A 26,406-nucleotide genomic window follows, 5' to 3' on the forward strand; every position below is an offset into this window, starting at 1 on the left:
CTCTTCCAGTCTTTTCTTCCATCGCTCTTCCATTACTCTCGCGATAGCTTTTGCCCCACCGCACTTCCAAACACTTAACATACATCATATCTACACCCAAACAACAAGATCAACATGGCGGGTAATAAAGAGGTCAGCTTCTCACCTCGTGAGATGGAGGTTCTCGCCCTCGCCTGGCAGTGTATGGAGACGCAGCCCAAGGTATATACTCTCCAGTACCACCGCTAACTCTCCCAATCCTCATCATGTCAACTCCCAACACTCTCAACACACTCTTTGTCACTTCATCGTCTTCCTTCTATCTCTCATACTAACAAGTCTATTCCTAGATCGACATGCACAAATTGGCTTCCCTGACCGGTTACACTGTTGGCTCCGCCGGCGTCACGTTAGGCAAGATTAAGACCAAGATCAAGCTCCTCGGCGAGTCCCTCTCTACAGACAGTCCCACCACCCCCAAGAAAGCCGGAGGTCCGGGTCGCAGCAAGGCTACGTCTACTCCAACTTCTACCCCTAAGAAGCGTGGTCCCCCTGCCTCTTCCAGTACACCCGCCAAGCGTGCCCGGAAGGGCGCCTGTCAGCCAACTTCATCGCCCTCCGAGGACGTTTCGGCAGCCGATGACGACGGCGACGATGACGAAGACTTTGGTGATCTGGGCGACAAGAAGGTCAAGGTCAAGAAGGAGGAACCGAGCTTCGAGCAAGGTTCTGGTTTCCTTGATAACGGTAGTGGTGGCGCAAGCTACGGTTTCCTCGAGGGCATTGAGACATTCGGTGGTGGTGTTGGTGGAGGCAGGAGTGCAGCTACTGGATACAGGAAGTCGGTCGCCTAAGATGTGGAGCAGGATGGGGGAGATTGGAGACTAGAGGGTGGGCGGAGGAGGAAGCGGAAAAGCTCGTGTAGTGCTTTAGATGGGTTCCAGTTGGGCGTTTAGCGGCATGGGTACGACATCTGGTAGAGCATTCTAAGGCTCTAGCGACTACAAGTAGCATTTGCCTCGTACACGCTCCTGCGTATAGTGCGGCATAACTACTACTACATCATGAATAACTTGCTTCGATTTCACTCTGACATGTGTAGCCCTCGAGTAATTCACAGGCTTCTCCGTGATAGTTGACAGTGCGAAACAGCATGAAGATCATCAGGCTCCTATATCATTCTTACAAGGTTGATTGACATGCGATACGCTAACTGACAGTACATAATTACAGCGCGAACGCTAAATCGACCGAAATTTGGTACCCCGTTCCATATGAATATATCCCACAAGCCTTGCCAGCTCGACCGCTCTACGCCTTTCACCATATCTTACACACTTCCCTGGACGACACCATACACACTTATAGCGCGGAGATGGCCTCGAGCAACACATCCAACGCCCGATCACCGACTCCCTCCAAGCCCTCCCTCAGCGTCCAAGCAACGTCGCTCTGCAGACCCAGGGGCACATAAACACCACCCTCATCCTTGTTGACCTCCATCCTCTCTCCCAGCCTACTAGTGTGCTCCCACTCCCTAGCCGCCTTCTCCGCATTCTCAATGACTTTGTTCGGGATACCGCACATGGCCGCACAATGCATACCAAAGCTACCTTCAGCTACACCTTGTTCCAGTTTGTAGAGGAAGGTGATGGACTTGGACGCATCGTCGACGTGGATACGCATACGCTTGTTCTCGACTTCAGGGTGGAACTCGAATTCCTTGGCCAAAGATCGGTAGTGGGTGGCGAAGAAACCGACGCAGCCTACACGTGAACTGATATCGTGCAAAACAGCTTGGGCAACCGCAACACCATCGTAAGAAGATGTTCCACGACCGAGCTCGTCGAGGATGACAAGAGAGCGAGGTGTAGCTTCCGAAAGGATCTTCTGTGTTTCAGAGAGCTCAACAAAGAAGGTAGACTGGGCAGCAAAGATGTTGTCGTTGGCGCCGAGACGGGACATGATGCGATCGACTGGTGTGAGTCTGGCCGATGTACAAGGTAGGTAACATCCCACTTGTGCGAGGATGACCGCGATACAAGTCATGCGAAGGATGGTAGATTTACCCGCTGCGTTTGCACCAGTGAGCAGACTGATGTTGGCAGAGTCGCCGCCTAGCCTGATATCGTTGGGGATGAAGTCGTCGACTGTATTGAGCATGCACGGGTGGCGGAGTTCTTCAAACTCAACAACAGTACGATTGCCATCTTCGAAAACAGGACGGCAGCTAGGCTCTCCGAGTGACGCAGATGCTTTCGCAAGACTGATCAAGCAATCTAGCTGAGCAATGATCTTGACGGCCGCGAGCCAGACTTTGTAGTCCTCGTCGAAGCGTTGGCAAAAGCGAGTAGCAACTTCACGGGTGATCTGGCCATGCGTCTCCTGTGCTTCTTGTAGTGCTCGTACTAGCTTTCGAAGCTCAGGTGTGTAGTATCGAGTGACCTTGGCAGTAGCTGACATTTGGTCCCAGCTGTTGGGAACTTTGACCTTCTTGGGCACCTCCAGCTGGTAGATCTCCTTGCCGATGTCGTTGTATTGGACAGCGTTTGAGTTGAGCTCTTTTCGAACCTTCTTCAGCAGTACATCCAAGTTAGCTTTGCAAGTGTCGATCTCCTGTTGGCTGTTATCAAAGTCCTCTTCGATGCCAGGCTCGGGAATGAGAAGTCCTTCTTTCCGGGCGATGTCTCGATCAAAGGCTGAGTTCCATTTTGCCAGTGATGCAGCCAAATCAGGCATGGAGGAGATGAGTTGTCCGATAAGACCCTCGCCTTCGCCGAATTGCTTCAACAAGCTAATAGTATACTCGATCTGCTCAAAGCCTTCCAATACTTTGAGAAAGTCTTGCGCCCTACATCGGCCCGCATGTACGCGAGAGATGAGACGTTCAAGATCTGGCAATTTACTGAGAGACGCGCTGAAATTTTCCATGATGGTAGAGTCGGCGTTCAGCGCATCCACGGCGTCCAAACGTGCATTGATCTTGGTCGCATCTGCAAGAGGGTGGCATACCCATTGCCTGAGTAATCGCTTGCCGAACGGAGTAATGCAGCGATTGAGCATGGCGAACAAAGTGCCTTCAGTTGATCCGTCGAATGTGTTGGCGAATATCTCCAGATTGATCAAGCTTTGACCATCAAGAACCAGACTGGTAGCCTTCCGTATGGGGTCGTACCATTGGAAGTTTCCAAGTGTGACAAGATCGCGCTCGATCATCAAGGACCGCAGGTATTGTAGAAGAGCACCGAATGATGACATGACCAGTTCTTGCTCTCGAGCTTCGCGGAGAACTGGCGGCCAAGCCTCGATATTGTCTTCTGTAGGTGACTCAAAATAGTTGTTCGCTTCCAATTCGCGAATGGTGATATCCGCTGGCCAAAACTCCTTGTTAGGCTTCAGGTAGTTCCAGATTGTTGTGGGTGGAGTATTATTCTTGAGTATTCGTAGAACTTTCGCAGATATACAAGACTTTTCCAGGAGTAACTCGCCAGGTCTCATCTGCGCAATGAGGGTTTCGAACTTTGTCATATCGACATCGTCGGTGAACTCGCAGAGTTGGAATTGAGCAGTAGCAGTGTCGACGAACGCTATTCCGAACGCTGGGAGGTTATTACGGTCGATCTCCTTGATGGCCATACAGTATGTGGACATTTCGCTCTGAAGCATGCCTGTGTCCACAAGTGTACCGGATGTGAGTACTGTAGCGAGCTCTCTTCGAATCACTTTGTTTTCTTTGCCAGCTTTCTTCGGAGTTTTGCCCTTGTCGTCGCGTTCCCGCATCTCTTTGCCCAAAGCCGACTCCATCTGGTCGACTCTGGCAACTTTGTGTCCTGCCGCTACAAACTGTGTTGCCCACATGTCCAGCGAAGCTTCTGGTACACCCACCATCCTCATGTTGACCCGATCGGTCAGCTTGAGGTCGAAGAGCTGGTGGCCAATCGAGGCGTCCTTCTCGTACAGCTCGTAAAATTTGCCTTTCTTGAAGAAGACAACGGTATCCCACCACTTGCTCTTGATCTCCCAATACTGCGTCTCGAAAGCTGAGAACTTGCCCCAAGCACCCGGAGGGATATAAAGTGTACGGGGGTCGTAGTCTGGGTGATCGACCGGATGCCGATCAGCGTCCATTTGGTGCGCGAGCCATGGATATCTCGTCTCAGGTTCTGATGCGCTCGGTCGCTCTTTTATCTTCTTACTGGGGTCCTTCTTGGTCGCTTGTATGGACGTGCGGGGCTTGAAGACCATTGGATTCTCGGGATCGTAGATCCATTGTTGTGCAGTCGACGTGCTAGTCATTACAACACCTCCATCGTCTTCATCATCCTTTGCCTCGATTATAGGCGGAGATGATGCGGGAGCTGTCCTGACACGACTCTTGGGCGCTGCTGAACGTTTGCGTTTCTTCGATACAACCTCCTCGTCAGAATCGTCTGCAACGACGAAGTCTTCCATATCGTCCTCGTCTTCTTCCTCAAGCATAGCCTTCTGTGTGGCCGCGTCTAATCCGAATTCGTCGTCTGAATCGTCGTCGACAACGACCCGCTGGCGCTTCGTCGCTCTGCCTCTAGCATTGTTCGCAATTGGACCCAATACGTCCTCTTCTTCGTCATCGGATTCGGCATAGTTGACCGGCTTTCGTGCCTGAATGAAAACGTTAACGAGAGCGGTCAAAATGCACAATGGCACGTTGCACGTACCTTGCGTGTTGGGCTACTGGGAGTAACATCTGCGGGCTCTGGTAATACGCTGTCAGTTGTGGAATCCGATTTCAGGACATGTAATAACACACCATTCTCCTTGTTCCTACCCCTTCCTATTGTCAACTCATGTTCTTGTTTGATGGGACTCGAGTAGTCGGGGGCATCGCTGCTCGGCACAGGTGTGATGGCTGCGGGCGGATCATTGAACGCCTTCTTGGCCAATTTTGATGTTGGAGTCTTGTTGACTGGTGTGGCATCGGATGGCGCGGGGCTTGGTGAGTTGGTAGACTTCTTTTGGAAGAAACCCAAGATGGACTTTTGGCCCTTTGCCGATTGCGACGCGGAGGCGGGCTGCTTCTTTTGTGAAGCGCGAGGCGTTGACATCTCATTTCCTTCGACGCCGCGAGCCATGGTTATCGTGGTGTTACAGTGTGTGGAGTGAAGGTAATGAGAGTTTGGAACTATCAACGGCTGTAACTGCCATACTATAGGGAAGGAAGGGACGCGTCGGACGCGTTGCGCTAGTCCGCGTCCGTACTTAAGTGTCTTGGCGAATGATGCAACGCGCGGGCGCTTCATTTAGCTGCTACATGTACCATGGACAAAAGCGGTCACATTAGTGATAGTAACACAGCACTTCAATCGGAGTGTCTTCGTTATAGCTATTGCTTTGATTTATTTTGTTATCCTATGGCAAATGCACAGGTACTCTATCTTTCGTAGCGTGTCGAGGTCAGCCATGCGAAATGTCCAACACAGGCAGCGCATCGGTACAAGCTCGACCTTCAGGGTCTGCTTGCAAACGCGCCCATTCGTAGACTATCATACCCACTTCCATGCATCATCATCAGCGTTATAGTTCACAAGGCCATTACACAACCAAATGCAATCCGTCTTGCACGCATGTCTTGAGGAGACCTGAGGATCTTCGCGACTCCTATTTCGCCTTGCCCTTGATCGCCTTGCTCTTGTCCACCTTGGTAGGCTGGATGCGCGCCATCATTTCCTCTTTGGTGATGAGATGATCAACACGCTCGAGAAGACCCAGCAAGCTCTTCATGTTTCCGCTCCACTCGTTCAGCACATCATCGGCATCCCTAGGCTTCGAAAACGTGACGATCCGGGCAGGTCGGTCAATCTTGGCGTAGATGGTCTTCGCAGACACTAGCTCGCTAATGTTCTTCTCTGTCTCATCTTCGGTGAGATCCAACAGCTCTGTCAAACGCGGGATCTGGATGCGCGTGTAGTACTTGGCGACAACGCGAACGTTGTGCTCAATAACACGCTTTCGGAGATCTTGCCATCTCTGGAATGCCTTGGGGTCGTGCGAGTCGTCCTTCTCCGCGTCGAATACGTCCGTCTCTGTAAGGTGAGGTCCGAACTGCTTAGCTACCATTGGCCACCTCATAAGCTCGGGCACAGTGAAGAGCTTAACTAATTGTGCGTCTTGTGGGATCTGAGAGTTGCGAGAGTCGCGCTGGATACGGTGAATGAGGTCGGACTGCTCGTTATCGTACGGCGAGAGGATGATAAAGTAGATGACGCGCTGAAGGATCTACACTTACGTTAGTAATAGTTTAAAGAAATATTCAGATGTTAAACCTACCGCTCGGAGCTTGTTAGGATCCTCCTCCACAGCCTCGGTGTCCAATACTTGTCGGTAGTGCTTGCAAACGTCCAGGTACTTGTTGTCGTGCTTCGCCAAGGTGATTTGCTGCTCGTAGTACTGGAGCTTCAAATCTGTTACATCGTCCTCTGGCTCAATGGGCGGGTCCTCGGGGCTTCGGTTCTTCTCCTTCTCCTCCCGCTCCTTCTGGTCCTTCTCAAGCTGCTCGGGAGTCTTCTTCGGTCTCCGGGCAAAATACCTTGTGCTGATCTTCCTGCTCAGAATACCAGCCTGTGTCCAGTCGCCCTTCTGTATACATAGCGCGACTTGTTGTAGGATGAACTCGGTCTTCTCGCGGCGGGTCATGGAGCCAAACGTCTCGACTTGCAGCTCGCACAGAATGTCTGTCGCTGAGTCGATGTCGCCTTGCTCCTTCTTGATGTTGGACAGGATGCGGGTTACTCGGGCGCGTTCGACTTCGACAAAGATCTGTTACTGTGTCAGCAACAGCACGTGTCCCATCCGTTGGTGCCGCCTACCTTGCCCTCAGTAACTGTCCGTAGTGTCTCGATGACTGATAGCTTTGTCTCGAGGTTGGGTGTCTCATCTAGGAACCCCATGACTGTCTGTACCATCTTGGTGGTGGCTTGCTTGAGCTGTCCATGCTTCTTGGAGAGGAGCAGGACCTGCTCATTCATCAAGTTCCAGTCCTTCGCATTCTTTGCTATTGTGACGATGGCGATTATGATTCGGGAAGTGGAGGCGAGATCTGAGGCCTGGAGAAGGTCAATATATGCCCATGCGCACAAGGTTGCGAGTTGTGTACCTGGCGGGTCTGCTTCTCGAGCGTGAGCAGCTTATCGATGCCAGCTTGCGGGTTGCTCTGATCAACTACGTTAGCTTTGCTTCGCTTTTGAGAGCCAGTGAACATACAGAAGCTAGCTTCTCCGCCTCTGGAATAGCCGCATCGACTTCCTTGGTAAAGTCCTTGTCGGCCTTGAGCACTTCTCCGCTAGACATGGTGGCGGGGTCTTCGTGTATATTTATTGGATATCGGGGTGTTCACTTGCTCCCAAGTAAAGCAGAGACTGCAGATGGAAGTGTCGAATGTGAGAGAGGAAAGTGTGGGATGGGGCGGCGACGTTGTTTGGTGGTGTTGCGGCTCGTCAGTGATGTAGAGATCCACGCTCGGAGCTGGGGCGCTTTGGCCACCGCCTTACGCTAGGTCCAAACATCCGCCGAAGAGCCTCAGCCTCCCGCATCCTGGAGCAAGCACATCTCTTGCATCACAGATACTCGAATTTGGACTTGGTCCTCTTCGGACTGCATAGTCATTCATCATTATGCTGCATTCTAGATATCTTAGTTGGCGCTCACCGTATGACGTACTCCCCGATTGGAACGGCTCCTCTCAATTCAGCACTGGAGGCTAAGCACTTGACACATCTGACGAGTTGACACTCTTTGCTATCGTTTTTGGAAGAATTAAATTTCGGTACGGATAGGTTGTATAAGAACGTTAAGGGCCGATCAGCATTTTGAGCTGATCCGCTGCTGCCTTTCAATTAGGCTTCTCACGTAGCCTTCACAGTCGCCAGCTTCGCCCTCACAGGCATATTGTGCTCCACATTCTGTGTATCCGGAAAGCCTTCCAACTCCACACCCTTCCTGAATAGTATACAATGCGAGCTTCCACCAAAATGGAACATACCTATCTCATCACCCTTCTTGACGTGTTGTCCCACTTTGACAGTGGTATCGCATGTTGAAACCTCAGTCATGCCGATACCCATGAAGCAGACTAGGCCAAGATCCTTGTTATCTGCCTCGAAGAAGATGATGGCGCGTGTGGCAGTTGCAGTGAGGTAACCTTGGCCGGTCTTCTCGCCTTCTTCATCGATGCCACCCTTGGCTGAGGGATCACCGAGACCTTCGAAAAGTGGTTCCGAGAAGTATGTGCCTTCAATGAGGTATGACTTTACGACTTTGCCGCTGACGGGCGCGTGCCAGCGGTGGTAGCTCATTGCAGATAGAAAGGCCTGGTAGATGGTACCGCCAATGAACTGCTCGTGCAGCGGATCCATGGCGAGCATGTCCATGAGTGAGTAAGGTTGACCCTTCAGCCAGAAGCGGTCACGCTTGGAGACGTTGCGTCCAACCTTGTACGGTTTCGACTCGCATGCGTTGGCAATGACGCTATCGTCTTCAGGGCTGGCAACAGGTCGCTTATCTTCGTAAAAGTGGCGGGTGAAGAAGTCGTCCCATGACTTGTAACCATGGTGTTCCTTGGATGGGTCGCATTGAAACATCTCTTCAAAAGAGTGAGACGTTTGGCCAATATTGGCTGTCAATGCGAGATCGTGAGTGCCGTGTTCGCTGAGCCAGCCGATCTTATCGGTACCGAGTACATATGCTGATGCTGGCGAGTCGAGAAACTCTGCCCATGCATTGAGGACCTTTTTGATCATCTTGTTGACTTCGGGGTCCAGAAAGAAGGCGAAGCCCGAAGGTGTACCCTGTGCGATACGATTAGCATGCATTCTGAATGCAGCTCGAGCAGATATACTCACCATTGGCCAGTCCAAGATGGCATTGAAAGGGGTTCCCACCATCCCGATAGAATACTCATGGTCACTCCATTCCGGTGCTGTTGTAAGAATGTGGTTGAACAGCTCCAACATGTGATGGTAATCCCTGACCTGCTTATGGCCCACAGGATCGTTCTTGTACGGCTTCTTCGTAGGTATCTCTTCAAACATGGAGTTTACCAGTATGTAGATACGTGTGTTGTTCTCGATCAGATCCTTGAACTCTCGCAATACAGGATGCAACTCTTTAGGATTGCCTTCTACCCGCTCGATGATGCCTGATAGCCATTTCTTGTGGACGCGGTGGTCTGCTGGAAGCCAGGAGCCCGTCCTGTGAACGCGATGTTCCTCAGGTACGTTCTTGGTGTTCTCTTGATGCGACATGATCGATTAGTTAAAATATAGGATACATTTATCTCAGCAAGTAGATGATCTTCAGGGCGAGAGGGGGAAGTCTGGGGTGTAGAGTATACATGGTAGTTGAACATCATGTATACGTCATTTGCATACGCTAACCTGACAACTTACGCGTCGCATCTGCCCAGGCAGAGACCACAAATGGCATACATGAAACTGGAAATCGATGGTGCCAGACCAAACAGGTCGCTATAATGCTAACTATTAGGGCTAGTGGAGTGGATTGTCGCCTCGATCTAAACTCTCAGATCCCGGCATGAACGTGATAGCGGATACCATCAGACTTCCCAACTTTGTGCACTCTAGATCTGTGATGTATCACCATATCTCCAGCCTTGTAACGATGCTGAAGTTGCGAAAAGAACAGCAGCCCATCAAATATTAGCATTATTGAGAACACGGCTAAGTTACAATCACATCCGGTTTGTCCCGTTCCCTTACTTCAGCATTCTCTTCAACTCCCAATCTGAAGTTGTCTGCAAGTAAAAGAGAGCATTAAGCTCAACTCAGTAGGTCCATGTAGAGTCGGATCAGAATATCTCAATCATTCGCGTCTGCTTTTCCATGGGTCTCTCAACATCTGGCCCCCATCGACCCTTCTTAGTTCCTGGATTCCAACAGTCGAGCTCCAGCGCAGCCCACAGATAACACGGGGATATCAATATGTATTGTTCTGTGATGGTCTTGCGTAGAACAAATGGTACCTGCGCACCGTCGATAGCGAATATTTCATCGCCTGGCATAACAAGAAACGAACCATGGTAGTCGAATGAAGCAAAAAGAACACTATACTGACTTAGGTACAATGGTCGTTCTTGGCCTGCGTCTTTGTATATCTCGATGAACTTTAATAGGTCTGCAAGCACAATGCTCTTGTCGTCTTGTATTGAGACAGATTTGTCGTATGGTTCTTGACCACTGTGTAATGATTGGTCGCCCATCATTACGTCTGCGCGGAAGAACTGGACAATTTGCTCATACTGGTGTCGCTTCAAAAGCAGGAGGTTTTGGTGTGCGCCCTGAGACACGCCTTTGAAATCTACCTTAACGTTTGATTGGATCACCCGATCGATGTAATGTGCCCGCACAAGAAGATGCGGTAGTATCGACTTTGGCAGGTGTGTTGGTCTAATGACAACACATGATGTACCTTGATGTTGGTCCAGATGCAAAGTGCTCGAGGGTGGCAGTATCTCGAGATCTATATCCGCTTGCCATGGTCCTATTTGTTGTCCTTCAAACACAGGTAGAAGACGATAGTGTGACGAATTTCTGCCATTCACCGACCACGCCAGGTATATTCCGAAACCTTCGAGGTCTGTTACTCCAGACGTGAACGATTCTACTAACGGAGATTTGACAAGCGATAGGATGTCGAGATTCCGCTGAGTTGCGATGATTGCAACTACTGCGTTTGCGATGACTGCTTTGAGACTCATTGAATAATCCACGGGTATAAGCGATCTTATTTCGGGTGGCATCAAGCTCAAAACTGCAAACACACAGTCGCGGCGATCAGTAGCAAGGCACTACCAACCAGTGTAGAGACACGAGAGAACCTCGGGCCTGGTATCTTGTACAAGCAGTCTCTCAAAGACACCGGGCAGTTTGCAATGACGGCTCTCTGCACACAGAAGGCTTAGGCGATCCAGGACGGTGGACGTCAATAGGAGTTCCTCGTCGTTTACAATGAGATAAGCAACTCGAGCCAAAGCTACTTCTTGAATGACCCACACACGAGAAAAGTACCGTGTGGAGAACAGCTGCTGCATGTCCGTAAAGAGGGTTTCTTTGACGTCTTCTGGAGTGTCAGGTAACCCTGTCCGTAGCCAACGTATCAAACGACCATAATCAGGCCAACGAAGCAAACGGCCATGCTCAGTCCAGTAGACCGGCAGTGAGGGGTTTGGGATGCATATGCAAACTTTGCGAGCTCTGGAGTAGATGAAGTCCATGATTCCGACCTGATGGTTACGTTCGCTAACATGGGATTGATCAATACCTGGGTGGTAATATCGTTGTTAGCGCAAGGCTTTAAGATACCACAGACTATCAACGTACATATTGCGTCGATCCACAGCCTACGACGTGTTCCAGGTCGTCTGAGTTGTCGAAGGACAGCATCGCAGTTTGTAGTAATTGGTATATATCCGCCCTTGAAACAATCGATAGTCTTTGACACATCTGCATTGCCATCCTCTGTCGCCCACGTATAGGATACAGCGTCGTACTCAGGGTCATCTTCCAGATTAACATGTACTATCTCGCAGCAGAGTGGATCAGCTGCCCCGCCTGGAGCGAGCAGTATCAGTCGAACCTCTTGACCAAGCTGGTAGTTGAGGTGCGTGTAAACGTGGCGCCCCGTGGCATCTACATTCTTTTCGATCGCATTCGAGGCTAAGGTTTCGAGCACAGCCTCGCCACAAGCAAGGCAGCATCTTATCCCATCAAATTTTCGTATATCCGGATGTTTGCAGGCCGTTCCAGACATTTTGATATATCACTGTTGAGCATGTGTCGTGTATATGACAGGAAAGGCTGGGAGCTGCTCGGTCACCTTTTGAGCGGTCCGAGTGGGGGACGGATTCAGCAGGCCGAGTGTGCATCTTTGGAGGTGGCATAGTGCATGCATGCATCGTGGGGCTGTGTTTGACCAATCGGTGGTCGCCGCAGTCCCGCCAGGCTGAGACTGGGCTCTCTGATGGATAAAGGACTGTGCGCATCAATGTAGATAGATATTTTGTGTTCCTAAGGCATCCATATGGCGGAACGGATTGAAGTCCCATCGTTGATCAAGTCCCGTTCCTGATGTCATCCAACAATCCATATGTGATAACGCAAACAGGTAGCAGTCTCCAACGATCGTATAGCTTCGGCGACCGGCATCGCCCTGTCTTACAGAATTATCAGGTCTGAGTATCAGTGGAACTGTACAGCCATCGATTGCCCATACAGTATCGCCTACATCGAAGTCATGGTTCGTTATCGCAGGTAGATATTCAGCTCGAAAGATGTATTTGTTCCTCCCCAGTGTTTGAAGCTCAGTGCAAAACTGTTGCAGGCCGGCCCAATGGAGATTTGAAAAACTCTTCATAGCCGAGGTGCTGTCTGGCTGCAGTTGCGAGTCATCAAGGCGCATGTAAGAGGGATTGAAGAGCCATTGGAATCGTGTAGGCCATAATCGCATATCAAAATCCTTAGGCGTCGAATGATCTTCGATTAGAGCCCCCAAGCTGTCGCCAAAATCCTGGGCATCTTGCCATTGCGAACTCCCATGCTCTTGCTTGGTTGTGCTGTCGATAGTCGCAAGGCAGTGTCCACGAACTTCCACGGACGGCTTCGAAGAGAGATTAGCTGGCCAGCTTGCAGGTATATCGACCACTGCTCCCCAATCTATCTCGCTGAGCCGACGATCCGATGACCTGCTACCCATCAACTTCTCTAGAGATGTCCAGGGACCTATCTTTGATGTTTGGAATTGAGGACGTAGCGTAATTTCGCCATCGTATTCTGCCCAGTCCGGTACCCAAGTCGGCAAGCGCTTTTGCGCGGGTCTAGCTCGGAGTGACGCGTATGCTAAGATCTCAAAGTCTTCTCTGCAGATGATGATCGCGGCGGCCGCACGTGTCATTACCTCCTCCACGGTTTGTGAGTAATCGATCTCAATGAGGTTCTGCAGGCGCTCGCCAACCAAGCCCAAAAGACCATACACCTTGTCCCTAGGATCTGTAGACGAGCAGTTGAGTGTCATTTGTAACATCGTGAGTAGATCCCTCGTCGGAGCACTGACTAGCGGATCCCAAGCTAATGGTCCAGGGACTTGCAGTCTGGATATTTTGGCTCTACCTCGGATACGGCTCATCAGATTGGCATCCATAGGACAAGATGCATTTCCCGTGACCATCGTCAACTTTTGCGCCAGTGCTACTTCTTGAATCACCCACACTCGTGAGGCCCATCTCTTTGCGAAAAGTTTCTTCAGCGCGGTCTGACGTCTCTCGGTGTCCATCCACAGAGTGCGCGAGCCGAATCCTAAATCTTCTTCTCCTAGGTAGACCAAAACCTGTGACGCGCCCGAGTAGATCCTTGCCATAATCGCAACCTGTTGGTTCCTCTCTTGCAGATTACTCTGATCGATAGCGAGTGCATCGACCCACAACATTCTTTCTTGTGAAATCAACCTCAGCCTGCGCAATGCAGACGCACAGCTTGATGTTACTGGCAGATCAGAGACTTGTTCCTCTCCAAAGTAAGCGCAGCTGATGCGCTGCGATAAGCTAGCGTCCCCATCTTCGGAGGCCCAGGTATACGAGAGAGCCTCGTATTCGATGTCATCGTCCAGGTTCGCGTGGAGAAGGTCGCATCGGATAGGTTCGCGGAATTCGCCAGGGTAGAGACACAAGAGGCGAATATCTTCACCCTCTGAGGGGTCCAGCGGCCGATATCGGAAGCTGTTGGAATTTTGGGATGGTGAGAAGCGCGTGAGTTTGGTGTCTGGCATCGCGACGCGCTCCTCGTAAAGCGCGTGCGGGTTTCTTGGTATGACTGAAGAGAAATTCAGTCAATGCGTATGCGGAGGCAGATCCTGCAGATCCGGTTTACAATAGGCCGAGTTAAGGTACTTGAACGCATCGCGATAGGTTTTGCCGAGGCCGCGCAGAGCAACCTTGATACATATGATATATATCGTGGAATCTAAAAATACCTCGGGTGTGTGTGGAGAGCAAACAGGGGATACTTTGAGCATGACGCGACGTTTTGCAGTGCTCTGAGAGGTTCCTGCACCTGTTGTGGACGCGTGGCTGTGGCTGCTCGGCTGTGGCTGGGCTGGTGACGCAAACCTTATGCACTCGACGTGGACCGAAGCGCAGCCCCTTATCTTGAACACCATTTCAGCAACTCCTCGCCGGCCATATCTTCTCGAAGTACCAAGTATATCCGCAATTACTACTATAGCTCTGTGCAAATTCAATGGGCAGCATCGTTAGTACGGTAGTGGTGCTTACCGATATTGAAAATCTTTTTGCTGATTGTACAGGGCAAGGTAGCTCAATAGTCCTCTACATCACAAATCACCGAGGTAGGCTGTCAAAGACGGTGGAATCGTTGGCAGATGCAAATGTATTCTGTAAGTATGTACAGTGAGAGTATTTGTGAAAATATATAGACAAGAAGGTGCCCAAAGTGGACGGAGACGCAGCTTACGCTGGGCTAATAGTCTGTGCCGGACCTGCGACAAACGCTTATACGACAGGCCATCCGCTGGAGAAGTCGATCTTGTTGATACCGAACTTCTTCTGACCATCGCCGTAACCAATGCGGGTGTCGACGTAGTGGTAGTACAGGACGGGTCCCTCCTTGGGGTCGTAGTAGACACCCTGACCACCAGGTCCGTAAACCCAGCCGTGGGACTCCAAGACAGTGGTACCACCACCCTGAAGGCAGTCCTTACCACTCTTGTCCTTGAAGCCACCAGTGGCGCTGGTAGACCTGCAGACCTGGATCTTGTACTCCTGACCCTTAGCAGGCCTGTTGGTATCGAAACCGCAGCACTTGCCAACGGAGAAGAAGAGGTAGTGGTAGTTGCCGTTCTTAGCAATGAACGGAGCTTCCTGAGCATGCTCGCCGTCAGGCTTGAAGGCAATGTTTGTGACTGTGGAAGAGCTGGTCTTCACGGGTGGGTTGGCCATGTTCTGGCTGAAGAGGTCGTTCCAGAACGAACCGAAGGACATGACGAACTTCGATCCGTCCCAGTAAAGTGCACCATCAATGGCGTTGTAGTTCTTTCCAGCGCTCGATTGGATGCCAGTTGCGCCGAGATCGGTCCAAGTGCTGAGGTCCTTGCTGGTCGCAACACCGATGGCAGAGTTTTGGACACCGAAAGAGGAGACAGTGTAGTAAAGGTAGTATGTGTCACCGACTAGGGTAACGTCAGGAGCCTGAGTTTGGTTAGCTTATCTTCAACTATATAGATATATGCTAGTGCTTACCCAGAGATCGTCCTTGCCAGCCAAGTTGATCTTGGAACCCTTCGGAATCGCGGCACCCTTGTAGGTCCAGGGGCCAGTGATCGAAGGTGCGCTGTGGATAGCAATCTTTCCACCAGTCGAGAAACGGAAGTAGGTGCCATCAGAGCGACGGATCAGGGCTGGATCGTGAGCATTGTTGCAGATACCAGAGCAAGCCATGGGGTCGGCATAGCCGTAGACTGCGGTAACAGCCGAAAGCAACGAAGCAACAATAGAGTAACGCATCCTGGCGATTGGTAGCGAACGGAAGAGAAAAGGCTTGGAAAGCTTGAATGTGAGTGTTGATGGAAACGAAACAACTGCGGCTGGTAAACAACCTATATATTACCGGTGGTATATATCAACCCTGAGAAACATCCCAATATGGACCATCCCGAAACCTTTGGCATGGACCAGACGTGAACAGACGAAATTGACAGTGCTGGCATAGTCCACTTTCTCAGTGGTGGAAACGTGAATCTCGGTATGTGCATTAAGAAGCCGGTACGGAGAATTTGCTCAGAGCATGCCTAGCAGGCAATCTAGCGTGAGGGGTGCAGATGGTGTTTCACGTCTCAAGGGATAACCGCGATATGTGACTGGTGGATCGTACGGGTGAGGACAGCACGTGTAGGTGCAGGATGGTGCTAGGGGGCATGCAAGTGCGTCGGAAAGCGGCCGGCTTGGAAATTGTGTAGTTGGTGACAAGCGCCACATCCGTACCTGCCCAGTAATGCTTAAACGCCTGAGGCGATTCCAAGGCTACGGCACGGATACTGAAACGTGCCTAGCCAAAGGCCTGATTCTGTGGCGCGGCATAATAACAAGCAGTCTCGGCAGTGGAATTCTCGCTCTCGCAACTACAAAGAGAAATGGCGAAGGCGCATAAGGCGAATAGAGCATTTCATGGAGGTTGTGGTAGTTGCGAGATTGATGGACTAATGATCCTGGTGGTGACATTGATGGTGGTGAATTCGTTCCGAGGTTCCTCTTTTAGCGTTAAATCAGCCACGCTACCTCTTTTCTGAACTGTCTCCTGCTTCTTGCGGCTACCACGCTCCGCAAAGATCATCGTCGCGCATGTATCCATCGCAAAGCTATAGTTGATCGTCGAACTCTATTGCGACCATGAACGATGGTATTCATTGAATTCCTATCGCCTTCCGGACGGACTGAGATCTGCCGAAGCAAGACCTCCTGCTTACCACCGGCACATCACAAGCGAGCAACCCAGAAATGTCAGACGGTGAAACTAGTGTCATATATTTCACCTTAATCTAAACAAGCCTTTGCTTCTATGATATCCGGTTACCCGTTACTTTGACTCCAACACGAGCATCTGTCTCACACATTTCAATACTATATTTGTGGCGTCGGCAGCAGTTCGGCAGAACGCGAACACGTTACCCACGAGTAAGGGAACACCATAGGCACTGCACGTAGCAGCTTTTCCTGCAGACGTTTCCGTTGGCAGCGAATCTTACGCGAAACCCCACTTCTTCTAGGCCCCAGGCTTCTAGATGCCTTCCCCTGGGCTGTCGTGGGCCTTATAACCGGTATTCTGTTTCAGACTTAACCAAAAGCTAGCACCGCTCGATGCTCACTGTGCGCATAGATTCATGATGCACTTGAGTAAAAGAAGGAGTATGTTGACTAGATTCTCGCACGATATAGTGTAGTAAAGCGAGTTGTCTACCCCATACCGACATTCCAACTCTTGCAAGTGATTGAAGCAAGACCGTCGTCGTCTGGAAACCAGCTTGTCGTCTCAGCATTTCCCTCCACTCAAACCATCACAAATGCTGTCCCAAGGACATTCCTGGTTCGAGTCATTTCACGCCGGTCGCAACCGGCTATCGGTTCCTTATCATGCCATCATCCAGGTTTACAACACAAAGGCGTCGAAGTCAGACACTGGCGCACCGCTCTGACTTACGCCACCCCCAGGAATGTAAATTTTGCCGTTCACACTCGCAGCGTAGGTTCCGTGTCTAGGTAGCCTCATTCTCCCAGCTTTCACCCATCGGTCCCAGACAGTGTCGTATGCCTCAACCTGATCAAACACCCCAGTTTTCGACTGTGCATTGCCCTCGCCGCCAAAGACGTATATATTCTTTCCAATTACACCAGCCGCAACACCGCCCCTAAGAGTAGGCATGCGCGCCGCGCTAGCCTTCCAACCGGCTTCGAGATCACAGAGATCAAGAACAAAGACCGTGTCGCGAATGTTCTCCTGTCCGTCATCTCGTCCACCTAGAACATACATCTTTGCGCCTACCACTGCCACACCTGCATGATCTCGGGCTTCTGGTATATACTTTGCAGCCTCAGGGACGGAGAGCCACGTATTCGTGTTAGTATCGAAGATGGAAACAACTGAGACGCTATTCTGAGTGCCGTTCTTGAACAGCTCAAGTTCCGTCATGCCGCCGGCGAGATAGATGTTTGACTGGTAAGTACCGACGGCTGCACTGCCTCTTTCTTCCCCGGCGGGTACACCTGGTATCGTCTTCCATAAATCAGTGACAGGATCGTACACCCAAGAGTCGGGCACTGCGCCCCACACCCTCTTTCCTTCCCCTGCTTCCCCTGTCTCCGCCAGATCGCCCAGGACATATATCTTTCCATCCACCACAGCGGCATTGGCGTGATTTAGTCCTCGTGGCATGTCGGCTTTGGTGGTCCATATATCGTCCGTGATCGAGTAGAACTGCATCAACGAAATAGTGTCTACAGGTGGAAACGAAGTGTTGGACGGGACAACGCCGCCGAGGATTGCGATAGTGGACGGCGGAACGAATACAGTGGTCTGTTCCTGGCGAGGAGAAAGTGGGATAGGGGCAAGTGGTGTCCATGAAGGCGATAGACGAGAAGATGGTGCAGATGATGCGGCGGTGATGAGCAGACCCGCAGCCAACAAGGTAGGGTTGAATATGGAAAAATGCATTGTGATTGTGAAGATTCTCAGATGGTATGCTAGGGAAGCTGTCGCACTTTATGGTTGCTGGAAAGCAGCAAACATACAGTATATATATGTGTGTATACTGCTACATCACCTTCACACCCAGTGGAAGACCTACATGACTATGTTGGAAACTGGAGACATTCTTGGTGCTGAAGTCTAGAGCCGACCTCAGGTCCGCAAATCCGAGTGACAGAATCGGACATGCGGTGGAACAGCAACGCAGACTGCCTGCGCATTACGCCCTGCACTACCAAGCCTTGGAAAACAACCCTCTACAGCACAATCCGTACCCCGATCTCTCGTTGCGACTCGATTACGCCTCAGCGCTTTGCCGAAATATCTCTTCCGAGTGTTCCTTCCAAATTGTGAAATGCGTCTTGCCTTTCAGGATCTTGAGTTTCCCGCCCCCCAACCGCTCATCAATCCACTGCGCACCTTTCAATGGCGCCTGCGCATCTTGATCGCCATGTATTAGCCACACTCGCTCGTTGTCCACGTCCTTCAAGTCAAAGCCCCAATCTTCCGTAAGTACAGCGCCGTCGTGCATGCACCCACCAGAGCCTTGCTTGAAGGCCTCAAGTAGTGATGCAACAACATCATCGAGATTAGTTTCTCCTTTTTCGTCACGAAACTGCTCTTTCTCTTCTTCAGTCTTAGCCTGGTCTTCGAGGACGCGCTTAAGACGAGAAGGGTCCCTAGTAAGATAGGGGCGAATGAGGACGTGTGGCAGAAAGACGTGGAGGGCTCCCTGGCGTAGCAGCCATAGCGTTATGTCTCTGGCGTGCCATGGGAGATATGGTGCAAAGTCTACGAGCGCCTCGATAGGTCCAATGCCGCATACGACAGTTGTCGCTCGGAGTCTCTCTTTGGGGATGAAGCGTGCGCAAGCCAAAGCATATGGTCCGCCTCCGCTAGCACCTAACACACTGAATCGATCAATGTTGAGGTAGTCGGCGAGGCTCACGACATCGCTTGGCCAGTCAATGAGGCGACGGTCAGCGAGAGTCGAATCTCCACAGCCCGGTCGATCGATAGTAATGAGACGTGCGCCGATGTCTCTGCAGAGCTTGTCCCAACTTCTTCCGACCAGTCGGCAGCCTGGAAGACCATGGAAGAGGAAGATGACTGGGTGGGAGGGGTCCGTAGAGCCATAGGTTGCAAAGCCAAGAGTGCATCCGTCAGGTAGGCTGAGCACTTGGCATTCGTTGGGTCGGAGTTGAAGCTTCGCAGGGTTCGGAGGCGACGAAGGAGCGCGATCTCCGAAGAGGCTGAACATTGTGTCAAGATATGATGTAGTGTCTTTCGTCAGCACGAGTTTGGTTTTAAGACTTGGTATACAGTGATGAGAATACAAGAGCTAAGAGCTTCACGTTCACAGTTCATATAACTTCAAGCAACGTTAAATTCCCGGCTTCTTGCTGACATGTCGGAATGCAACGTGATCCTACATACCGTGAACGGAATGCCGTTCTGCGATGCACCAATGACATTGGTGGCTGAGGGCCTTACAGTCTGACGCTGCTCGTGAGCTCTTTGGAAAGCTGCTGCCTACCACAGATCATGTGATGCGCATGCAATTGGCCAATTAAGCGACGGCCTGTTTATGGAGTCTGTTGTATCTTCCTCATCGTGTCCACAGCTTGTAACATACGGACATTAATCGTGATGGTGAAGGGGTCGACGACTGCGATGCGACATTAGCCCCTGTTAGGTCAGGGTCGGAGGGTCGGAAGTCGGCAGTTGAGCCTATCTTTAGCACATGCCTCACCATGGGGCTTCTTCTTCCATCCCACCATCAACAATTACGTCCTGTGTGTTGTATCTTTTGTCATTCTTTCTGCTTATTGTAGTTCCAATACATTTCCTTCTGATCCGATCACTCTTTTGCATTTTCGAATGCTAGGCCTGTGTACTGCGACGCAGCAGTCGCGTTTCTTCCCTTTTAGTTGCTAGACGCATGAGATACCCTCAATAGACATTTTGGCATTATGAGCCCCATTATCCGACGCATTGCTGTGCTATTCGTATTCGCGACCTTCGTTATACTCGCTTTTCGCCAACTCAGCACCCGAAACGAGCTCCCCTCGCCGACTTTCACGTCATCGAATCGAATCGATCATGCTGTAGCATGGAAGCGCGTACCGATACAAAACCCAGTTTCTTCGCTGGCCCCTCTACCCACTGGCACGCCGGTTACCATCCCACGGATACAGCATGAGTTCGGAATTGAGACCGAGCACAAGAAGGCGGAACGGTTGCATAGACAAGCAGCCGTGAAGAAGGCATTCCTGCATAGTTGGGAAGGATACAAAACACACGCATGGCTACAAGACGAAGTGGCTCCGGTAACAGGAGGCTTCAAGAATGGTTTTGGACAGCGTGGAGCAACATTGGTAGACGCGCTCGATACGTTGGCTATCATGGGATTGGAAGAAGAGTTCGACAAAGCTGTACACGCTATCAAGAAGATTGATTTCACCACTGCAGGCGTCGCGCGTCTAAATGTCTTCGAAACTACTATCCGCTACCTAGGCGGTCTGCTGAGCGCATACGATCTGAGCAAGGCGAAACACCATACACTACTACACAAGGCAACTGAGTTGGGAGACATGCTATATGCTGCATTTGATACACCCAACAGGATGCCAATCACACGATGGGACTGGGAGAAGTAAGATTGTGCCACGCCGGCGACACGTACATACTGACATAAATCAGCGCTGCCTTGAACGGCCACCAAGAAGCCGATGCGCAAGCACTTAGCGCAGAGATTGGATCTCTGACGCTCGAATTCACCCGCCTTTCGCAACTCACCGGCGACCTGAAATACTATGATGCGATAGCGAGGGTCACCAATATGCTTGAGAAGCATCAGAATCGAACCAAGCTGCCCGGCCTGTTCCCGGTACTCGTCAGCCCGGGTCCGGAAGTATACAATGTTGACGGAACATTCACAATGGGTGGGATGACAGATTCGCTATATGAATACCTGCCGAAACAGCATCTACTGCTGGGGGGACTGACGGATCAATACCGGAAGCTCTATGAGAACGCCATCGAACCAGCAAAGAAACACTTGTTCTTCAGGCCCAGAGTACCGCAGGGTCAAGATATCCTCGTCTCCGGCGATGCCCGTATCAGTTCCTTTGGCTCTGTCAAACTGGAACCAAATGGCCAACATCTTGCTTGCTTCACGGGTGGTATGGTTGCTCTAGGTGCCAAAATCTTCAACCGGACCGATGAGCTAGATATCGCTCGTAAGCTGGTAGATGGTTGCACCTGGGCTTATGAAGCGATGCCTACTGGTATCATGCCAGAGACCTTCAGGATGATGCCCTGCTTTGGCGAAGAAGACTGCGCATGGGACGTGGAGAAGTGGCACGCTTCTGTCAAGTACTCATATTCTAGTAACATCCACGCTGAACACTATGACGTTCAAGACGTCATCAAAGAGATAGGGCTCCAGCCTGGTTTCTCTAAGATCGGAGACCCTCGATTCCTGCTACGGTAAGAACGCAACCCACCTCGTACGTACACTGCTAACAGCAGTCACAGCCCTGAAGCCATCGAATCCGTCTTCGTCCTCTATCGCATTACCGGCGACACGACCCTCCAAGATACTGCCTGGCGCATGTTTGAGTCCATCAACAATGCTACCATGGCTGAGTTTGCGCATTCCGCCATCGCAGATGTGACGATACCGAAAGACCAAGAGACACTTAAGCTGGATGAATGTGAAAGCTTTTGGATGGCGGAAACACTCAAGTACTTCTACTTGATCTTCAGTGAACCAGATCTTGTCAGCTTGGACAAATACGTGTTGTGAGTTTGACCCTTTTCACGTTGAGGACCGCGTTTTAGAGATGATACTAATGATTGCGCAGCAATACTGAAGCACATCCATTGCGCCGGCCGCATTAGATAAGAAAATCACACATCATTAGAATATGTATCAATATATATCAAGTCAAGATCTCATATTATCAGTGTGCTACGTGATGCGATCATGTATTCGAGGCCGCATATCCCGCATTGCCATTTCCCCCTGCAAACTGGCGGCTTTGTGCGCAATTCGGATCCCTACATATCGATAATCCGTATAGAGAATCGATAGATCGCTTTCTACTGTGGTAGTGCCGAAGGGAAGATAGCAGAACGGACATGTCATGTCCTTAGAATCAATGCTAGCAATGTTGACTTCCTCCAACTTGTCGACAAAACCAGCTGCATTGGGGGCGTGCGAGCTCGTTCTTGACAGTTTCCTTCGAAGGTGTTTGTCATTGATAGCGGCGCTATCAGAGAACAGGCGAGTTCCTCAAAATGCATCGAAGTGGAACTGCCGAAGGATGAAGATTGTAGATCGTTATCGTGAGGCGAATACATCTTATTGTTCACAGTCGATGGCATATTGGTATGTCAATTCAAGTTGGGCGATGGTGGGTGATTGACCAGGTGAGACAGTCTATACAGTCAGCAGAGAAAGGTAGTTGTGTCGGTATAGAGCTACCTACAGTGGAGCAAGGTGTCTAGAAAATACAGTTCGACAGTGATACAATACAGTGTAATTCGACAGCGCTGTGCCAGCGTCTTGTCTCTCACTCTCACTTTAGACGTTGGAGTCAAAAACTCCAAGGTATTGCTTTAGTTCAATTGAGGAGCTTAGTCCCGCGCAGATCACGTAGCCTGTTGCAGTCATGCGCAGTTGGTCATCAGGTAAAGTAGCAACCCGGCATCCTATATGTACTCACGGATCTTCTTTAGAGAATGTACCTACGCACTCTCTCACCTCTAACACACGAACATGGCAACAGTTCCTGTCTACATTGTTGTGCGCAGTTCCAGAATGAATTCCAGAACTCCACTTATCCGCGTTCGGTCTCGACGATTTCAGAATCCGGATGATTATCCATTTTTTGAAGACACAAATATTGTGTGGCATATGGTGATGAACCCTGTATACGCGGCACAAGAAAATGTGCAAGTGGCTATACTCACCGCTGAGGTGGATCGCGGTTCCCAGACGACTGTCAGGATCGCAGAGAAACCAAAATTGGATATGGCAGAAGCCAAGCGGGATCTGCGAAGGCTCATGATATTGGAAATGGGAGTTCTGATGGAGGCTGGCAATATGCGTTTGAACTTTATACCTGACACAGGGCTAGCAGACGGGAATGGTGATATGGTGGTATTTGATCATCCATTGGGGTTACAACATGAGTGGATCTGGTATACTATCAGAACCGTGCATGCGCACACTGATTGGAAGGTTGGAAGTTCATAGAAGCAGAAAAGTGAATAAGCAACAGCCAAAAGACCATCACACATTCATTCATTCACTGATATACGTGATGATATCGTACAACTGACTCACCCACAAGCAAACTCGTAGTCTACAAAGCTACGACGCTCTACACGAATTTACAATCACCAACACACGCAGCATGGCACACATAGAAGCCCACGACGCAAACGACAAATACTAGATGATCGGTGGTTACCCGACGAGACGAGATATTCCTAACGACCTGCCGATCAATGTCAGTTGCTTCCTCTAACCAACAAGCCACAACAATTCCGAGCAGTGTTACTATAGTCTATCAACAACAATGAACCAGGTTTGATGCACACAAGCGCCCCGACAACAGATCACGGTGAACCAGGAAACAAGTTTACGCTGATTGCTGGTATTCCTGATGTACTAGAAGACGGTTTTTAGATTGTCTACTACATGCCTACAGATTACAGCCCTAGTGGAAATTTTTAACGTAGGAGAAAGGTCATAGAGATGGAGACGCCTCGGATAATCCAAGAGTTTGTATCGTTTCAGGCGGAGGACACTAGTGATATGAGAGTGAGGCATGACACGTGTAGCTGTTCATGTTCTTTCTTATTCAGTACAGGAGTTTTCACAACCGAGGTGTACGGTACAGCCTCCCTCTTCCCTATTCTTAACACGTCGATTTGATCTTTTCGGTACCTGTGACCTACTCTAGTTTCTCATTTCCTTCCCTAATGGCCTGTCCGTAGTCTCCTGCATTCGGTGTCCTTACGATAGTATGTGTATGGTATTTCGCTGGCTCCTTGTTCGTCAGAAATACACCGGAGTGATGGTCAAACTCGACCAAAATGACCGGGCTCTGTATACGGAAGTAAAACGCGTCGTCTTCGCCGAAGCCTCCAATCCAACAAAAGTACGTTTCGTTGATGTGTTGCTTAATCTGTTCGAGCTTGAGCTGGCGCGCCTTGGTTGGATGATACAACAGGAACTCCTGGCATATGGATAAGATGAGTTCCTTTTGGGAGGAGTCGAAGGACGAGACCTGAACGCCTTCGTAAGGAACGATACGGTTATCTCGGAAGGCGCCACATCTGTGCCGCTGGTCGTCTGGACCCCAGGTATCAGTAATGAGCTCATCGCGTTTGGTTTCGTCGTTGTTGGAATTGCCGTAAACTTGCTTCATGCCTTCATCTCTCATTTCCTTGAAGATTTGTGCTTTTTGCTGTTGTTCATGGCTGAGACTCTGCATGAGTTTCCAGCCCAGGCTTCCTTCTTTATGCAAGATCTTGGTGCCTTTCCATTCTCCTTCGTCGATAATATTCGGTTCTGCACCGGTAAATGAGGGGCTCATAATGACCTGGGTTCCTTTGTAGAAACATGAAATGTCAAGATGATGGCCGTAGAGAAGCCAACCCCAAGGCGATGTAGCCGAGGCGGAGGGTGTGCCGAACAGCAGAAAATTGTAAGAGTACTTGTTCAAGATGTTGGGTAGCTTGCAGACTTCGCCCAGGAAATGATTTACACGCATGGCCGCAAGAGCCTTTTGGTAGCCTTCTGGTGAAAGAGATGCCTCTACCACCGCCAGGATTGACTGTGCAGTGCTTTCGGGAACTAGAAAGTCAACATACAACCAAGCACTTAGGCGTTGTGTACGTACCTTCTTCCAACCTCAGCCCAAATGGTCTTAGAAGGAACTCTGGGTTACTCCATGCTCTCCACTCTCTCGCATTAATTGGATATGAGACCTTCTTCTTCTGCTCACCGTCCAGACCGGCGAGTAGTTCTTCGGCCTTCTTAACCGCACCATCCACATCAGCGCCTTCGTCTTGTGCCTTGAAGAGACCTTCCCTTACTTTTCCGTCGTTTGTGATACCTTTGTATGGCTCTTCCAGTAGCTTTTCCCAGACCTTTGTCAGATCGTACAGCCATGGTGGAGCACGGTTGTCTTGCATATCTTGAACATACTCGTAGATGTTCTGTTTTGCCGCTGTTGTGAAACGCGGACTGCTAAGGTCCGGTAGATGGGCGCGGAAGCCAGCTGATGCTTGGTCAAATGAATTTCGTCTTGCCATGGTTGAGTGTTGTTATGTGTCAATTCGTGTACGACCCTGTTCTTCTGACGTTCTTTGCGAGGGAACGCTGGTGTAAAGGGTAGAAGCTTTTTCCGTGAAGCTATAATCCTGATGACAGCGACGATGCTTACTATCTTCAGGTGCTTGATCTGACGCCGAAGGTCACGTTATGCCCGCGTCGGTCTTTCTCTCGCTTTCTGAAGTTGGAAGCCAGCTCCGGGTGAACGCTCTTCCTCCACGCGAACTTAGTAACACGTAATGATCAGTGGTTGTTCTGATGGCCGGATCCAGGATCCAATGAGCATGCAGCTATTCTCAGTGCAACGGCTGATGAACTCACAACCACCCTCGTGAGATCTGTGGAGAGTGGGAAATTCTCTGTCTCCCCTTGAGATATTCGGGAAGTCACCCCACATTGGAAGATAGGCGCTAGCGCGGGGTATGGCAGCCCCTCATCACGTATCCACGGGACTGAAGTCGGCTTCCGGCTCGATATACATAGAGCTCTCTATGTGTCGCGCTCCCGATCTGTTGTGTACGAGCTAACTAGGCTGGCGTAGCTTGTAACCAGAACGCGAAACATGCAACATTTCCAGCCACCTTTTGCTAGAGTATCGTATACACCATAACCTCGCTTCTTATATGTCGGACGCTATGAAGCAGTTATCTTTGATGAACGTCACCACCGCTTCAGAGAGAGCGCCAGTACTCATCGGATGTTTGACCGGCAAACCCAAATGTCGATATGAAGTCGATCGTGTCGCCAAATGTTCAAGTGGGTGCTTTGAGTGTC

General features: G+C 50.4%; 9 protein-coding genes across 9 annotated transcripts; 2 read left to right on the forward strand and 7 right to left on the reverse strand.

The window, feature by feature from the left end:
* Positions 1-114: 114 nt before the first annotated feature.
* J4E82_005610 (uncharacterized protein) lies at positions 115-833 on the forward strand (the record flags this gene model as incomplete). Its single annotated transcript, XM_051731872.1, has 2 exons — positions 115-201; positions 330-833. 2 exons carry the CDS (start codon positions 115-117, stop codon positions 831-833), a joined length of 591 nt encoding a protein of 196 aa, XP_051588362.1.
* A 508-nt stretch (positions 834-1,341) lies between these two features.
* J4E82_005611 (uncharacterized protein) lies at positions 1,342-5,090 on the reverse strand (the record flags this gene model as incomplete). Its single annotated transcript, XM_051731873.1, has 3 exons — positions 1,342-4,620; positions 4,677-4,714; positions 4,769-5,090. 3 exons carry the CDS (start codon positions 5,088-5,090, stop codon positions 1,342-1,344), a joined length of 3,639 nt encoding a protein of 1,212 aa, XP_051588363.1.
* A 526-nt stretch (positions 5,091-5,616) lies between these two features.
* On the reverse strand, positions 5,617-7,305 carry J4E82_005612 (uncharacterized protein; the record flags this gene model as incomplete). The annotated part of the gene is made up of 5 exons (XM_051731874.1): positions 5,617-6,234; positions 6,286-6,774; positions 6,825-7,061; positions 7,112-7,168; positions 7,219-7,305. The coding sequence occupies 5 exons, from the start codon at positions 7,303-7,305 to the stop codon at positions 5,617-5,619; spliced, it is 1,488 nt and encodes a 495-aa protein (XP_051588364.1).
* A 554-nt stretch (positions 7,306-7,859) lies between these two features.
* Positions 7,860-9,257, reverse strand: J4E82_005613 (uncharacterized protein; the record flags this gene model as incomplete). The annotated part of the gene is made up of 2 exons (XM_051731875.1): positions 7,860-8,801; positions 8,856-9,257. 2 exons carry the CDS (start codon positions 9,255-9,257, stop codon positions 7,860-7,862), a joined length of 1,344 nt encoding a protein of 447 aa, XP_051588365.1.
* A 5,276-nt stretch (positions 9,258-14,533) lies between these two features.
* On the reverse strand, positions 14,534-15,544 carry J4E82_005614 (uncharacterized protein; the record flags this gene model as incomplete). The annotated part of the gene is made up of 2 exons (XM_051731876.1): positions 14,534-15,229; positions 15,281-15,544. The coding sequence occupies 2 exons, from the start codon at positions 15,542-15,544 to the stop codon at positions 14,534-14,536; spliced, it is 960 nt and encodes a 319-aa protein (XP_051588366.1).
* Positions 15,545-17,183: 1,639 nt separating this feature from the next.
* J4E82_005615 (uncharacterized protein) lies at positions 17,184-18,245 on the reverse strand (the record flags this gene model as incomplete). Its single annotated transcript, XM_051731877.1, has 1 exon — positions 17,184-18,245. The coding sequence occupies one exon, from the start codon at positions 18,243-18,245 to the stop codon at positions 17,184-17,186; it is 1,062 nt and encodes a 353-aa protein (XP_051588367.1).
* Positions 18,246-18,576: 331 nt separating this feature from the next.
* On the reverse strand, positions 18,577-19,539 carry J4E82_005616 (uncharacterized protein; the record flags this gene model as incomplete). The annotated part of the gene is made up of 1 exon (XM_051731878.1): positions 18,577-19,539. One exon carries the CDS (start codon positions 19,537-19,539, stop codon positions 18,577-18,579), a length of 963 nt encoding a protein of 320 aa, XP_051588368.1.
* A 712-nt stretch (positions 19,540-20,251) lies between these two features.
* J4E82_005617 (uncharacterized protein) lies at positions 20,252-22,184 on the forward strand (the record flags this gene model as incomplete). Its single annotated transcript, XM_051731879.1, has 4 exons — positions 20,252-20,934; positions 20,982-21,770; positions 21,819-22,085; positions 22,148-22,184. The coding sequence occupies 4 exons, from the start codon at positions 20,252-20,254 to the stop codon at positions 22,182-22,184; spliced, it is 1,776 nt and encodes a 591-aa protein (XP_051588369.1).
* A 2,063-nt stretch (positions 22,185-24,247) lies between these two features.
* J4E82_005618 (uncharacterized protein) lies at positions 24,248-25,613 on the reverse strand (the record flags this gene model as incomplete). The annotated part of the gene is made up of 2 exons (XM_051731880.1): positions 24,248-25,152; positions 25,199-25,613. 2 exons carry the CDS (start codon positions 25,611-25,613, stop codon positions 24,248-24,250), a joined length of 1,320 nt encoding a protein of 439 aa, XP_051588370.1.
* Positions 25,614-26,406: the final 793 nt, after the last annotated feature.

The sequence above is a fragment of the Alternaria postmessia genome, assembly GCF_024291825.1.
Source record: "Alternaria postmessia strain BMP 2775 chromosome Unknown scaffold_30, whole genome shotgun sequence".
In the NCBI taxonomy this organism is placed as follows: domain Eukaryota; kingdom Fungi; phylum Ascomycota; class Dothideomycetes; order Pleosporales; family Pleosporaceae; genus Alternaria; species Alternaria postmessia.